The sequence below is a fragment of the Pocillopora verrucosa genome, chromosome 9 (assembly GCF_036669915.1).
Source record: "Pocillopora verrucosa isolate sample1 chromosome 9, ASM3666991v2, whole genome shotgun sequence".
Classification (NCBI taxonomy): Eukaryota; Metazoa; Cnidaria; class Anthozoa; order Scleractinia; family Pocilloporidae; genus Pocillopora; species Pocillopora verrucosa.
The window spans coordinates 4,728,754-4,744,021 of NC_089320.1; the positions used below are offsets into that span (position 1 = coordinate 4,728,754).

The following is a 15,268-nucleotide window of genomic DNA, read 5'->3' on the forward strand; positions in this document are numbered from 1 at the left end:
TGTCTCGCGTCACCATCTGTTTATTTCTCTTGTAGGATTGCAAGAAATGCTTCACTGGTTTACAAAGGAAAAACATCACTCCATTGAAGATCTGGTTAAATCTGCTATTAAACTGTCTGTTTCTGACGTGTTGGATACAGACAAAGCATCTTTGATACCCGGAGAGGCAGTAGACGCTAACTTAGCGATTTGAAGAGGTTTATTACAGATGGTAAGTAACCATTTCTTGTTTAACACATCGGTGTTTTCACTCGCATTGTTATTTCGAATTGTTCTGCTTCGAGACACACGGTTAAACAATATTCACGAGCAAGGACTTAAGATATAACTTATTAACTTTTACTATTTTTGTCATCCAATTACATGTCGGAGCCATTCCTGTATTTAGTCGCCAGTCATCCCTACCTTCGCCGCAATTTTTCATAAAAATATCTTGTTTTTCCGGCTGGGTAGTATTTTTAAGCAAAGACGTTGGCCACTACCTCAAGCCGATAAATAAGTTATTCAGTAATCCTCTCTTCTCTCTCTCAAATCACTTTGGTTAACACAAAAATATTGGTTTCGAAATCAATTTCTATGAGCAAAAGTGTCTTTAAATTGGTTGACAAGCGGTCTAAAACCCGCCTGTAAATAATTTTAATCCTTCACAGAAAGTAACTAGAAAGTTAAAACGTGAGGAATTTGGTTAAAATTGAATTGATCGATGGAAGTTTCATTGATTTATTATCTGAATTCTCTCAAACAATTTGTTCGTAGTTAGAAGGCGAGCGAAGTTTTAAGTTCTAGTACAAAGACCCTTTTGCTGAGTCTTTCCAAGTCCGTTCAATTCAGACATTTAGGAATTCAACAAGAAAAAGCCGCATTAAATCCCCTTGTGTCTAATTGAAGTGTCCCATTCGAATTTAGTTTTTGTGGAGAAAAGACCATATTTACATGCGCCATTGCAGTAAACAAACGAGCAAACTCTCACAACTTCAAAATCAAATATTTGAATTTACTTACAGTTACTTTCCTTGCCATTTACTTACTGAACAAAGGTAAATCTTCGTGTTAGTTTCAAAACACTTAGTTAATATACACCTTATAAAAGCTTTGTTCTGGTTCATTTCTAAGTCTTTCGTTAGTTAATGATTATTATAGTAAGTTTGTTATCTCCTATCAAATTTCCACTTAAGTGCACGTGTAAAGATTCTTTTTAGTCATCGCTGCTAAATCATTACTGCTAAATCGTCGCTGCTTGATAATCGCTACAAGCTATTTGCTACCGCTCGCTACAAGCTATTTACTGCCGTTAGGAACTAGACCAAAGTAAGTTTTAATTTCTTTTACATTTAAGTTGTTCACCTTTTGCATGGTATAATTTTGGTATTCTGTTTTCCGTGCAATCGCTTCATTTCTAGTTAGGTTAATGTTACATTTCGCAACGCATTTTTCGTAGATTAGCTCTGTTGTATTTTCCTTTAGTTCGAATCATACGCACGCAACCTCAACCGCTGCTCTCATCAAGCAAATTTCGTCTTAGCGCTAGCATCTAAAAACAATAAAGATCAATGTGTGCGTTCGAATTGTCCACTCGATCTCTTAGGTAACCTTCGGAGGTTACATTCGTTCGAGTTTGGCAAATCTCCAGTTATTTTTACATCTACCACGTTTAGTTCGAGTTTTTAAGCGAAGTTATTGAAGAAATAGCCATTTGTCGCATCAAACCTTCGACCCCGCTTTCACGTGTGGAAGTTCACGACGTGACAAACGGCAAGATATGTAACAAACGTTCACGTCCGCAGGAAATCGATTTAAAACATGTCGAAGGAAAGCGAAGTCGAATAAATAAATCCACGCATTGAGAACGAAATCACACCCTCGATTGGGACGGAATCGATTCAGAAAGTTTTGATAGATTAAAGAGAACTAGAGGCGCAAAGAAAGGTATCGTTACGAAAGCACAAAATGAAATTCGCGAACTTATGTTAGATTTCGGAAACATTGAACTAGTCCAAAGAAAGGTGCAGATTCTGCAAGAATTCGAGGGCGTCTACGCCGCTTATCACGAGCAGCTAAAAAAAATGATCGCGATATCGATGAGTCGAACGCTTACTTTGTCGAAGTAAAGCGTGGAATAGAGGATATCTCAGGAGATGTAACTGGGTAGTGTCATCGGAACACGTCAAGGACTTCGGTAGATTATTATCGCCAGCACGTGTCATTACGGCGGGGCCGGATACCGAGATAAATCCCGACGATTCAGTGAGTAATAATGTACCTTCTCGAGTGTCCCACCTCACGGGGCTCCAAAATCTCTCGTTGTTCCAGGTCAAGTTCGGCGGCGAGCTCTCGCGCCTCTTCAGCATCAGCTGCAAAAAAAAAAAAAGGCCAATCTACGAAGCTATGAGGCAATTCAGAAGGAGGAGCTAACACCACAACTTATGAAGAAAGCTCTCTAGCTACAAACAGAAATCGCAAAGGCACAAGTAGAAGAACTCGTTTACGGCGCAGCTGAAGCGTCTTATGTCGAAAATTCTGCCTGCTTTTCAGAAAAGAAGATAAATCTGTGGCACTCGCACCTCCTCAAGAATTCACCGCAAAACAGCAGCCAATATCTCCGAATGAGCTACCTTTAGTTCAACCAGAATCTCGACCTCAGCATGACCAAGAGGAACCAAAAGCAGAACGCGTAGAGAGAGAAGCTCTGAATCCTAACGCGAAGAGCTGGGTCCCTTTCCACGATGGAGAAATTGATCGTAAGCCACGCTTGAAATCGTTCGAAAATGACAGCAACCATGCATCTGCAGCCGGATTAGCACTACTGCCTGTTAAGGTTAAAGCACCAGGTCTCGACAAGATCGTGGAAACCTACGCATTTTTAGATCATGGTTCCATTACTTCTTTCTGTTCAGAGGGACTCATTGAAGAGCTTGGCATTAATGGACGAGCAACAACATTGTCACTGACAACCATGGAAAGCAAAAACACCAGCATCAAATTCTCAGCAGTTGACCTTGAAGTGATGGATCTCAAAGAAGAAACTCTTGTCGAATTGCCACACGTGTTCACCAGACCACATCTACCCGTCACAGTAGAGAATGCCGCTAACCAAGGGGATGTAGATCGTTGGCCGCACCTTGCTGGAATAAAAATCTCCAAAATCGATGCGAACGTGGGTTTGCTTATTGGGAATGACGCCCCAAAAATTCTTCACCCGAAAGAAGTGAGGGAATCCTCCCACAATGGTCCTGTTGAAGGATTCAGATTTGCGCGTAAAGTACGCAGCCTGCATAGAAGAGCTCCCTCAGAAGGTATATGCAAAGAAGGCCCTACCTATCGGTATTCCAGGAGGAACTTGGTACCTTCCCCATCGTGCTGTTTTCCACCCAGCCAAGCCAGGAGAGATTCGCATCGTTTTCGACTGTTCCATATAACATCGTGGAAGTTCTTTGAATGACAAGTTCTTACAGGGGCCGGACCTCACGAACTCCCTGGTTGGAGTGCTGACTCGTTTCCGACAGGAGGCTGTAGGTCTCGTGGCAGATGTCGAGGCCATGTTCCGTCAAGTCAGTGTGGTTCCTGAAGACCGTAAGGCCTTACGATTCCTTTGGTGGCCAAATGGAGAGCTAGGAGCTCAAGCAGAAGAACTGATGATGATGATAGTGTATCTATTCGGCGGAGTCTCATCTCCTAGCTGTGCCAATTTTGCATTCAAGAAAGCGGTAGAAGATAATCCATCGAGCTTTCGTCCTGAGACCATACGAACAGTAAAGTGTAATTTCTACGTAGAGGACTGTCTGAAATCTGTGGCAACGGATGAAAGCGCTATCTGTTTTGCGAGGGAACTTAGGGAGCTTCTGTCGAAAGGTGGCTTCCGTCTCACGAAATGGCTGTCTCGCTCTCATAAAGTGGTTGAGTCAATTCTAGGGGCTGAAAGAGCAACAGCAGTGAAGAACCTAGATTTCGACCATCCCATCATTGAAAGAGCTCTTGGAGTACGATGGCAAGTGAGTTCGGATACTTTCAGCTTCAACATCAACATTAAACATAGGCCATCTACTAGGAGAGGACTGTTGTCCGTTATCAGCTCAGTCTACGACCAGCTTGGACTCGTTGCTCCTTTCATCCTCACGGCTAAGGTGGTCCTTCAAGATCTCTACAAAAAGAAGCTCGATTGGAATGACCGTATACCGGACGAAGATTTGAGACATTCGCAAACATGGTTATGCGAGCTACCAAAACTGGAGCACTTTCATATAGAACGATGCTTCAAACCTCGCGACTTTGGTGAAGTGACTTCTTGCCAGCTACACTTCTTCTCTGACGCATCACAACTGGCTTACGGTGCTGTCGCCTATCTACGATTGGTTCACGACCGTGATTATAAACGGGCGTCCCTCGACTTAAGTATCAGACAACCCCAGAGATCCAGAAGCTTTGACCCCAAACCACCTCCTACTCCTGCGTTCAGGACCTACCCTCTCCCCTGGTGTCTTCGCTGAAGAGGAACGCTATTCCCGACAAAGATGGAGACACGTGCAATACCTGACAGACGTGTTCTGGCGACGGTGGATTCAATAATACTTCCCCTCGCTCCAGCAAAGGCAGAAATGGAATCATACTACCCGCAATTTTGCAGTTGGCGACGTCGTGCTCTTGTTGGATGAAAAAACACCGACAAGTTCCTAGCCGCTTGGGCGTATCTTGGAAGCTTTTCCAAATCAGAGTGATGGCCTGGTGAGGAGTGTCAAGCTAAAAACCAAGTCCTCGGTTCTTGTGCATCCCATCGACAAAATTTTGTTGTTGGAAGCTGCCTGAGCAGTGATCTTGTGAACAGCATCTTAAGAGAACTTTCATTTTATTGACATTTAGTTTTTATTCCGAAGCGTTTCAACCCTGTTTTATGTTTTTAGTTAAAGGCAATCAGTTATATCCGCCTTTAAAGGGGCTGAAATGTCAGTTTCGAAACGCTTAGTTAATATACACTTTATTATAGTTTTGTTCTGGTTCATTTTAAGTCTTTCGTTAGTTAATGATTATTATAACTTAACTAACTTTATACTTTATTTCATGTAAATCATTTTGCCATCTCCACCCGCAAATAGCAAAAGCTAGACGAGGCGGGCGGAGAGGAAAGGTTACAGCAGTCATAACAGATAATATAATAATTGTAAAGTAACTAAATAAACTATCTGGATAAATAAGAACTACTGAAAAAAACAAAACAAAACAAAACAAAAAAAACAAAAAAACAAAAAAAAAAAAACAAGCTAAAGTTACAAAATATATAGTCTTACAGAATGATATTACAATCAAATTTACTACTAACAGAACTATCAATTATATACATTGAGTCGAGGATGCAGAATTTGCCATTTTTTGTAGGAGAATGGGCACTTCAACATAATCGTCCTCTGCTTCCATTATCGAGAGCAAAAAGTCATGAAAATTTATAGCAAGTTTGTTATCTCCGATCAAATTTCCACTTAGGTAACCTTTCGAGGTTACACTTCGTACATTATTTAATCGTCGTTGAGAGTGAATAATACTTTCCGTCTGCTTTTAAAGAAAACAATGTCGCAACAGTCGTTGCCAAACTATAATAAAGGGGTAAGTTTCTGAAGAAACTGTGGTGCTGCGTCGGTGGGAGAGTATAGCAGGTAATTTAGTGTTAACAACTGAGTTGAAAACGTAAATTAGCCACCGTAAAGGGTAAAAAAGCTGACGTTTCGAGCGTTAGCCCTTCGTCAATCGCTCTGACGAAGAGCTGACGCTCGAAAGGTCAGCTTTTTTACCCTTTACGGTGGCTAATTTACGTTTTCAACTCAGTTGTTAAGACTCAATTACCGTTACTAAACTAGTTCCTTTGTTTTTTCAAAAGTGTACCTGCGTTTTTCTTTCTTACGCGCTCTCTAATTGGCAGGTGTCACAGTGTGACAAATACTTGTAAAAATAACGTTTCGAAGTTGTTGAAAGCCTTTTAAATCACCTTTATCAGTGCACAAATGAAAATGTGTCGATGAAGCCTCTTTTTTTTTATTGCATCACCTCTATTTTAACTACCATTTACTTGCTAAAAATTATTCAGTTTATGGTAGATCTTGCTGTAATCACAGCCCTAATTCATTCGGGTTCTTTAGGAAAGAATTTTGTTAAGTTTAAGGAAAAAAATTTAAAATGTTATTCACCAGCCTAGGTCGGTCCGTATTAGGAAAAACTGTCCAAAAAAAAACTGTCTTGAGTACTGCCCTCAGCCTTTAGCCTCTGGCGGTACTCAAGACCTCGGGCACAGCTTTTCCTAATACAGACCTCCCGGCTGGCGAATAACATCAAAATCCATTCGATAGCGTTATTCACCCTTTGAACGAGTGGGCCCTTATCTGTGACATTTCTCCATGTACCTTACCCTACCTTGAGAGGGGGTCGTCTTTCACCACCTTCACCAGGCCTGCCCCAAAAAGGCCAAATGGGAATCCAGGAGGACTCTGCCAGTACAACTGGTGTTTACAGTTTGAATATCCAGCTCCAAGGCCAACACCAACTCCTAATGTGACAGGCCATGCAACCCCTTCATATTGAAGTAAAAAATATTAGAGGAAGCTACAGTTTTGTGGAAACATCCAAACAAATATACTCATTGTGGTAAAAGCAGTGATAAGCTGGTGTAAACAAAAAACAACGCTTTCAATGGATTTCAAGCCCTTCATCCTAATAAGGCATTTTTCTCTTGTTTACAGGGAACATTCCAGTGTTCAAGAGGTAACTTTAACTTCCAATCCCTTCCATGGTACGCATAAATGAGAGTTAGTTTCATTCAAGCTATAATGAATAACACTTTAGATAAACTTTTCACTTTTTATGGAGATGCTAAGGGTGTAAAAGAGCCATGGGTATTTAAATCCCTTTAACCCTATAACTCTCATGAGTGACCAAGACAGAATTTCTCCTTACAATATCAATACAATATCAAGCAGAAGAGTGATGGGAATAAAGAATAGTATCAACTGGAGGATCATTACTTGATCCAATACCAAATTCTCCAAAATCATATTACAATAATTGTATGGCAGACAGTAAGGAGAATTGCTAATGAGATCTTGGGAGTGAAGAGTTAATAGTTATGGTTTCATGTCAGGAAACACTTAATCTTAAAAACTGTTGGTGTATTGCTACTTTATATTGGTCACCCTTGTACCTCTTGTTCATGAGATAAATTTATGTAAGTCAAATCAAAATATGGAATCTGGTAAGAAAAGAAATTTTGGATCAATATCAGTATCTGGGCAACTACCCACCTACCCCTCCCCTTACTCAACAACAGTCAATTGATAACAAGTTAGGCTTAATGTTGGGTTAGGGGAGGGGTAGGTGGGCAGTTGCTCAGATACTGATATTGATCCGAAATTTCATTGAAATATCCAAAAACCACACGCTAAATAGGGGACCCTCTCCTCCCCCCCTAGCAGACCTCCAAGCTAGACCCCTATTCCAGCGAAGTGTATGTTGGACTATCAAAATATCTGCGTTACGAAGTTGAGCAGAAATTTGTTTCTGTAAGTTCTGGATGGAATTTTATGTTCCTTAGTGAGTGTTTCAGCGTGTCTCTTAAGTGTTAAGTTATTTGAATAGCGCTATAAAATTGTTGAGTAATTGAGTGTTTTTCCCGCGGGTCTGTGAACGCATCCGCATAAGCTGTTAATTTTAATTCGTTTGTTTTATAGTGTGGAGAGTTTGGTCATTTAAGCGCCTTCTGCTCAAGCTCAAAGTCCGCCGATTCAGCGAGAAGCACTTCTCATCGCGAATGACTGGCTTTTGGTCAGTGTCGGATGATGATCATCATTTGCAGGTTGGTTATGACTTTCCTTGTTTTTTTTTTCTTAGAAATTTTTACGAGTTCAATATTCGGAACAACAGCTGAAGTGTGAAAGGCCGTTTCAATTCTGCCATGGGTTTTTGGAAACCACTTTAACTGCTCCAGAGTTTGTTTTAGATGTTATTCGGCGTGGGTTCAAACTTCTTTTTGCGGAGTATCCCCCCCGTGTTTGTTGCCCAATTACAAATCAGCCGTAGCTCATGGCTGCATCGTTGAACACAGCGTTCCTATATTCTGTGTTAACCCATTAACAATAGCAGAGGGTAAAAAAGCTGCGCTTAGTAATTGATTTAACAATTATCTGGTCAAATGTAGGTTCAAGTATAAAGATCTTCCCTCTTTGTCTCAAGTCCTAGAGGAGGGCCACTGGTTTTTTGCATGGGGCCTTAAATCGGGGTATCACCACATGGATATCTGTTCAGAGCATCAAGCGTTTCTCGGCTTTCCGTGGTCAATCGATGGCGTGCTTAAATATTTCACCTTTACAGTTTTGCCTTTCGGTCTTAGTAGATCTTGTTATAGTTTAACCAAATTGTTGCGCCTATTATTGAAGCACTGATGTTACGTGGGGCATACTAGTTTAGTGTATCTTGAAGACGGTTTTGGAAGTCAAGCAGATATGCATTCTGCTGTAGCAGCCGCAATTATTCAACAGAAAAACTAGATTCCTATCAAATCTATTCTTGTCTAATCTATTGCTCATCTATCTATCTACTCTATTGCTCTGCTGGTACAGCCTAGGAGGTCATCAAAAGGGACACTGTTTCTGTGCACGTATAAGCCACCAAATGTAACTAACATCTGTGAATGAATACAACTTGACCAACTTGGTCAGGGAGTCTCATAGAGTGACTGCATCATCTAATACTCGTATCGATGTGATCCTGACAAATAGACCTCGGTCCATTTTAACGTCTGGCCCTTTCGATTTGAACTTAATTGACCATTACCTGGACTATGCTGTCAGCAGGTCACACTGTCCTAGGACTTTCCCTATAACCGTCGAAAGACGCACCATTAAGAATTACGATCTCGAGCGATTTTCTGATGACTTGCATTCGACTCCATTTGACGTCGCATATATATTTGAGGACATTGACGACATCTACTGGGCTTGGAGTTACTTGTTATCTAGCGTTCTTGACAACCACGCACTAATTAAACGTAAAACAGCTAATCGTGAGCACGTGTCATTTATGACACCTGAGTTACTTGAGACGCTTAGGAAACGCAACAAATTAAAGCGCCTTTGCAACGAGTCTAAGCGCCGGCTAGATTGGGACAGATACGAGACCCAGCGAAACCTCACATCTTCATTGAGACGTAAGGCTGTATCCAACTATTTTCGTATCACCGCCTCAAACGCTGAAGACAACCCCAAGAAATTTTGGCAAACGGTCAAGCCTTTCATGCACTCAAAGAAAAACATCAGCCGGGATTCCATTCATCTTAAGAAGGGTGATAGTCTTGTTGTCAATAAACTGGAAGTAGCACAAATTTTTAATGCACACCTTTCATCCTTTTTGAAGGATAACGATAGTGATGGGCATTACAATGATAACTCCCGTTTTACCTCTCATCCAAGTATCACGGCTATACAGACACACTGCTCTGCGTTTGAGGCTTTTCAGTTCCGCTCTGTAAGTCCATGCACCTGAAGTCGAAAATATACTTAAGTCGCTTGATCCAAAAAAGGCAACTGGTTATGATAAGATATCGCCAAGAACATTGCGGGATGGTGCTGATGCTCTTGCCTGTCCGCTATCTGTTCTTATCAACAAGATCATTGATCTCAGACTCTGTGCCGGCTGCTTGGAAGCTTGCCGAAATCTGCCCTATCCTCAAAAAGGACAATCCTCATAATAAATCTAACTATCGGCCAGTGTCGATTCTAGTCCCTCTGGATAAAGTTTTTGAGAAGTGTCATAAACGCCAACTCTCTGATTATATTAGATCGATGTTGTCACCGTTCCTGTTTGCGAATAGATGGGGTTACAGCTGTGAGGCGGTACCTCTACGTTTGAGTGAGAACTGGAAGAATGCTTGAGACAATAAATGTTTTGTTGGCGCAGTTTTATTGATCGGAGTAAAGCTTTTGATATGATCTCGCACGACCTCCTCCTTGCCAAGCTGGCTGCCTATGGTGTTTCTCCACCTAGCCTGGTCCTCGTACACAGTTACCTTAGAGACAGGTCCCAGCGCGTGAGGATAGAAGATGTTACTTCAGATGTTGTTGTTTTCTCTAAGGGTGTACCCCAGGGATCGGTTTTAGGGCCCCTCCTTTTTAATATTTTTCTTAACGATCTGTTCTCTTATATTAATCGTGCTAATTTGTCCAACTTTGCTGATGATAACCAAATTTTTTTAATGATCGCGATCCTGAGGTGGTAAAGTCCGTAATCGATGGCGATCTCGCTGTCGCAAGTCGTCGGTTTGATGATAACAAGCTAGTGCTCAATCCCGAGAAATGCAAGTGTATTATTCTTCCAAAAAGCTATCCTAGTGATCTTTCCTTTAGTATTAATGATGAGCAGGTTCCAATCGTAGACCATTTAGATCTTTTAGGTATAACTATCGTTAACTCGCTAAATTTTAGCAAACACATTGCCAAGATTACTAACTAGAAAGTTGGAAAGTAGTTGAATGCTTTGACCAGACTTAAGAACATGGTATCAATTTCCTTGAAAATGTGCCTCTGCAACTCGTTCGTAACGTCTTGCTTCAATTACTGTTCTGCTATTTGGCTCAACTGTAATGAGTCATATAATCAGAAGCTGGAAAGGCTTAATGCGAGAGCGTTAAGGTGTGTCTACAACAAACGGGTGCCCCTTTATGGCAATGATGAGTGCGGTTTAACTTTGTCTAATCGTCGACTACAGGACATTGCTATATTGATTTTTAAAGCTGTAAACGGCATGTTACCGGAATATAAGCGACTTGTTTGGCGTAGGAAATAATATGAAAAACTTAAGAGGCACCAACAAGCTCGTCGTCCCACGTAAGAATACTACAACCTTTGGCTTAAAATCTACACCTTTTATTGGTGCCAAAGTGTGGAATTCCTTACCAGATGAACTACGCTGAACGACAATTCTTAAGGAATTTAGGAATGCTGTAAGAGAAATACATTTGCAATGTACAGTCTATTAAGATCTTTTCACTGTTATAATTCTTAAGAGTTAAGATTGTTTACTTACTTAAAGTAGTTAGGAAGTTAGACATTAGTCATTTTTCAATTTTTCGTTAGTTTATTTTACTGTTCTCGGCATATTAGCACGTACTGCCAGGGGCGTAATCAGCCTCATTAACCCGAGTTGAAACAAAATGAGTCCCCATGAGGAATCGAACCCCAGACCTTCGGATTCCACGCTCTGACGCGGAATCTGAGGTCTGAACCTCAGACCTTCATAATAGACCTCGCTCACCGTAGAGTCTCAGTGGCTCAGTGGTAGAGCATCGAAGCGCGGAACCCGAAGGTCTGAGGTTCAATTCCTCCTGGGGAATCAGAATTTTTCTTTCTCCCACGCTCGTGACAAGACGAAAAACATCTTCCTTACGATTGTTTATTCACTTAAAGTAGTTAAAAAGTTTGTCATAAGTCATTTTTCAATTATTCGTTAGTTTCTTTCACTTTTCTGGGCATATTAGCACGTACTGCCAGGGGCCTAACCAGCCTCATTAACCCCAGTTGAAATAAAATTACGTACCTACTTACTTAATTCGCAGGTCCTTTGGTTAACGAAGAAAAGTCCCATTTGCAACCTATGCAGATAAGCGAATGGCTGGGTTTTGTAATCAATACCAATATTATGACTTTTCAAATTCCAGAGAAGAAGGTGCTCAAGCTTAAAAATCTTCTGAGCACCGCAATCACGGAAGAATCGTCTTCGTATCGCGAATTTGCTAGAATAGCGGGCTCCATAATTTCGCTTTCCTTAGCAGTGGGTCCTATTTCGCGTCTTTTACCAGAAAAATGTACCTCGCGATCGAGTCTCGATTAGGATGGGATCAAATCTTTTTGTTTCCCTGCGGCACTTTTGGAAGAGTTGAAATTCTGATAGTCGAACATCGGTTCATTTAATGGTTACTCTCTTCGACCTCCGCCTGACACGTCTACCGTCATATTCTCTGATGCAAGCGATGTCGCCTTTGGCGGGTTTTCAGCATCGTTAGACGGTTTAGCGGCCACCGGTATGTTCACGTTTGATGACCTCGGTCAAAGTTCTACTTTCCATGAGCTGAAAGCTATCTGATATGTGTTATTGTCCTTCGCTGGCCAGCTTACGCACCAGAGGGTAAAAGTTTTCACTGATAATCAGAGAGCTTCCAGAATAGTGTCCATAGGTAGTTCTAAAGCTCGCCTCTAGTTGGTTACATTATCTTTATTTCAGTTTTGTTCTGCACGGGATATATCCCTCGAGTCGCAGTGGATTCCCAGATCGCTGAATGAGAAAGCTGATCAGCTCAGTAGGTTTTGCGATAAAGATGAATCCATCTGTTTTCCGGCTAGTGAATCGGTCGCAATCGACCGTTTTGCAACCTAGGACAATGCTTAGCTCCCAAGATTTAACTCGAAGTTCGCTTCTCCTGGTTCCAGTGGGGTGGAAGCCTTGGTGCAAGACTGGAGTGGTGAGAACAATTATATTGGATTTGTCCTCCAGTCAGCCTCGTGGTGGATTCCGTCCGTCATCTGACATCATATGTTAGTCGCACAACCCTGATCATTGCAGAATGGCCCTCGTCGTATTTTTGGCCTTTTTTACGCCAGGGATGTCAGTGTAAGCCTTTCGTGGTAGAAGTTTTTCCCCTCAGGCGATGAGCAACTTTTTGCTAGAAGGGCCAGGACAGAAGCAAATTTATAATCACATGCGTCAGTCTTTCGCGGCTGCCCAAAATTCAGAATGTTATAGCTTTACGCTAAGATTTTCAGCGAGTTTCTTTTCTATATCCATAATTTATTTTTTGCGTTTTTTGACACATGTGTTTGGGCCTCTTTGGCCCGTGTTTTTGGCCGGAGTTCGTCCATGCTTTTGGCCTGATTTGGCCTGTGTTTTGGCCTGATTTCGTCGTATTTCTGGCTAGATTTGGCTCGTGATTATGGCCTGATTTTTCCCGTGATTTTGGCCCGATTTGGCCTGTTTGGCCCGTAATTTTGGGCTGATTTGACCGAAGATCAAGTTGTTTGAGCGTTTTGGGGGGATTTTTTCCCTTTTCGGTTTTATTATCAAACACCTATTCAAATTAAATGGTTTTGAGATGACTCCTTGTTTTTGTTTCAGACGTTCTTCTTTCCGGGACCAATCATTACGTCGTTTGGTTCCAGGCCTTCTACGTTTGCAGCTAGGATCGAAGGCTCCCTCCACTGTGTCTATGTATAAGTCAGGCTGGTTAAAATGGCGGAAGTGGGCTTCTTCGAAGAATGGTAAACCTGTAAATCTGGCCAAGCCTTTGTATATCGCCTTGTTTATCAATGAACTTACGAACATTTGTGTGGAAAAATTTATGGGTGTATCACCCATTGAACTTACGCTCTATGGAGGGTCATACTATGGCCGGGATGGAATCTTGCCCCACTGGTCGTCCACTCGTGAAATCATCTGTCGAAGCAGCGAAAAGGAAGCTGGCTCGTCCAGTGCAGCCAAAAGAGCCTTTGTTCGCAGACAGAGTCCAAGCAATTGCTGATGCTTGAGGGTCCGGGATTGGGCTTATTTAAAGGCCTGGATCCGGGAATTTAAAATAAGAGGGGAGCGAGATGCGGGATTGCTATCATGAACGGGACTCGGGAATCGGCGTTTTTGAGGAGCGGGATTCGGGAAATAATCACTTAAACGAACCGAGAACCGGGATGTCCGTCGACGAGAATTTATGAAGAAATTGATCTTCTCAACCCACGAAAAGCACCAGGCGAACAGGTTCTTTAGCATTCAGGAGGCGGTCGGGCTGTTCAGCGACACTCTTTGAGTCATTGTGTGGCAATGAAAATTATATCAGAAGCGAAGTTGCCAATTAACCAAAAATCCTCAATGGTCCAAAGGGTAACAAGGCATCTAAGACTGCTGCGTCAGTTGAAATGCTTAACGGCCTCGAAAACCCCCACGGTGTTAGATTACCCAGGAAACTTTGCAAATGTAGCAAAAGATGGCTTAAAGGGGACAACCCGTTGGGCGGTGTACTATTTTACAAATCCAATTCTTGGTATCCTTTACTTGAGACGGGAAAAAACGGTGGCAATAGCTGTAACTCCCCCTTTGTTCCTCTATCTTGTTTCTCTATCAGAGAGAAATTTAGCCAGGCGAACCGGTCAGCCTCGAACGCTCTGACTTCGAGGAGCAGCAAGGAAACAGCAGAAAACAAGACGAATAGGAAGATGGAATATTATCGTACGATTCCCCGTGTGATGATGGTTACATGGTGACATTCCATCTTTGGAACGAGAGGCTGATTTTTACCTGGTGAAGATGAAAATAAACTTCGAAAGAAGTATTTGCTTCAACTGCAGTGTAACGGCTGCCACGCCTTTGCCATCGGACATTGATTCGCTTTAACTTTGATTCGTGTTAAACCGCAACAATGATGTTACTGTTTGTCCGTTAGGGACGTTATCTTTTAAGTTCTACCCGGAACTGCATTTTAGTTGGTTGTTTTGCTTTGGGCTAATGATAAGACGTGTTTACCGGAAGAGCACCTTTTTGCCCACCTTATCTTGAAGTTCGTTTTGGTTAAACTCTTACAAGCGGGACTGTTATGCAAGTGCCTTTGTTCCTTTTCTTTGTGCTTGTCTAAATATCTAGTATTTTGGTAGTTTCGCCTAGTTTTTACACAATTTTCCTTATCGCTCGTTTTCGCAACCTTGTAACACGTGGCTTACGTTGTTCACGCTTCGTTAGAACGCTACACGTTTTTCCCACTTGGCTATTAGTTTTTGTTAGAGTTCGTTTTCAAGCGGTTTTCCTTTATCCTTTTTTAAATTGAGCTCACCTTTTTCCTTACTACGTTAAATAAAACGATTTTGTGCGCAAAATATATCCTCGCTTTATAGTGTCTTCATTTGCGAAACTCGTAGTTGTCGTCGAAATGTTGCTTCGCTTCTGTCGTCGGCTACAAGCAGAATTGTGTTCAATTAAGTCTTCTTTATCTCCCTTGTTATGAAACTATGGGATTGCTGTCATCTTTTGTGTTTTATGCACTTGTTGACATTGTTCTTCGTTTCTTTGATACCGACCTGTCTGTATTAATTCGTTTGTCTGTGATCGAAGTTTAACGGAAGGAAGTCGTTACCGTGACTGGCGTACGTTATTCGGGCAAAACTTTGAAAACTTCTAAAATAAACGATATCATTACCCTTGTTTGTCGTATGGTTGAGGCTAAGTCTCGCGAATATTTCCACTTTAGCAAATAAGTTTCCGTAACTAC

At 41.7% G+C, this 15,268-nt stretch overlaps 1 protein-coding gene and 1 pseudogene across 5 annotated transcripts in view; both read left to right on the forward strand.

Moving 5' to 3' along the window:
* The window catches only part of LOC136276941 (uncharacterized), a 70,736-nt gene extending 55,573 nt beyond the window's left edge, over positions 1–15,163 (forward strand). Inside the window, exons 2-4 of one of the 5 annotated variants that reach the window (XM_066172394.1) lie at positions 6,720–6,769; positions 7,704–7,828; positions 13,135–15,163. In XM_066172394.1, coding sequence (XP_066028491.1) covers positions 6,720–6,769; positions 7,704–7,828; positions 13,135–13,233 — 274 coding nt within the window. In that variant the 3' untranslated portion in view covers positions 13,234–15,163. The other 4 variants (XM_066172400.1, XM_066172395.1, XM_066172397.1 and 1 more) reach the window with 4 other exon arrangements.
* LOC136283603 (uncharacterized) lies at positions 11,606–12,765 on the forward strand (annotated as a pseudogene).
* Positions 15,164–15,268: the final 105 nt, after the last annotated feature.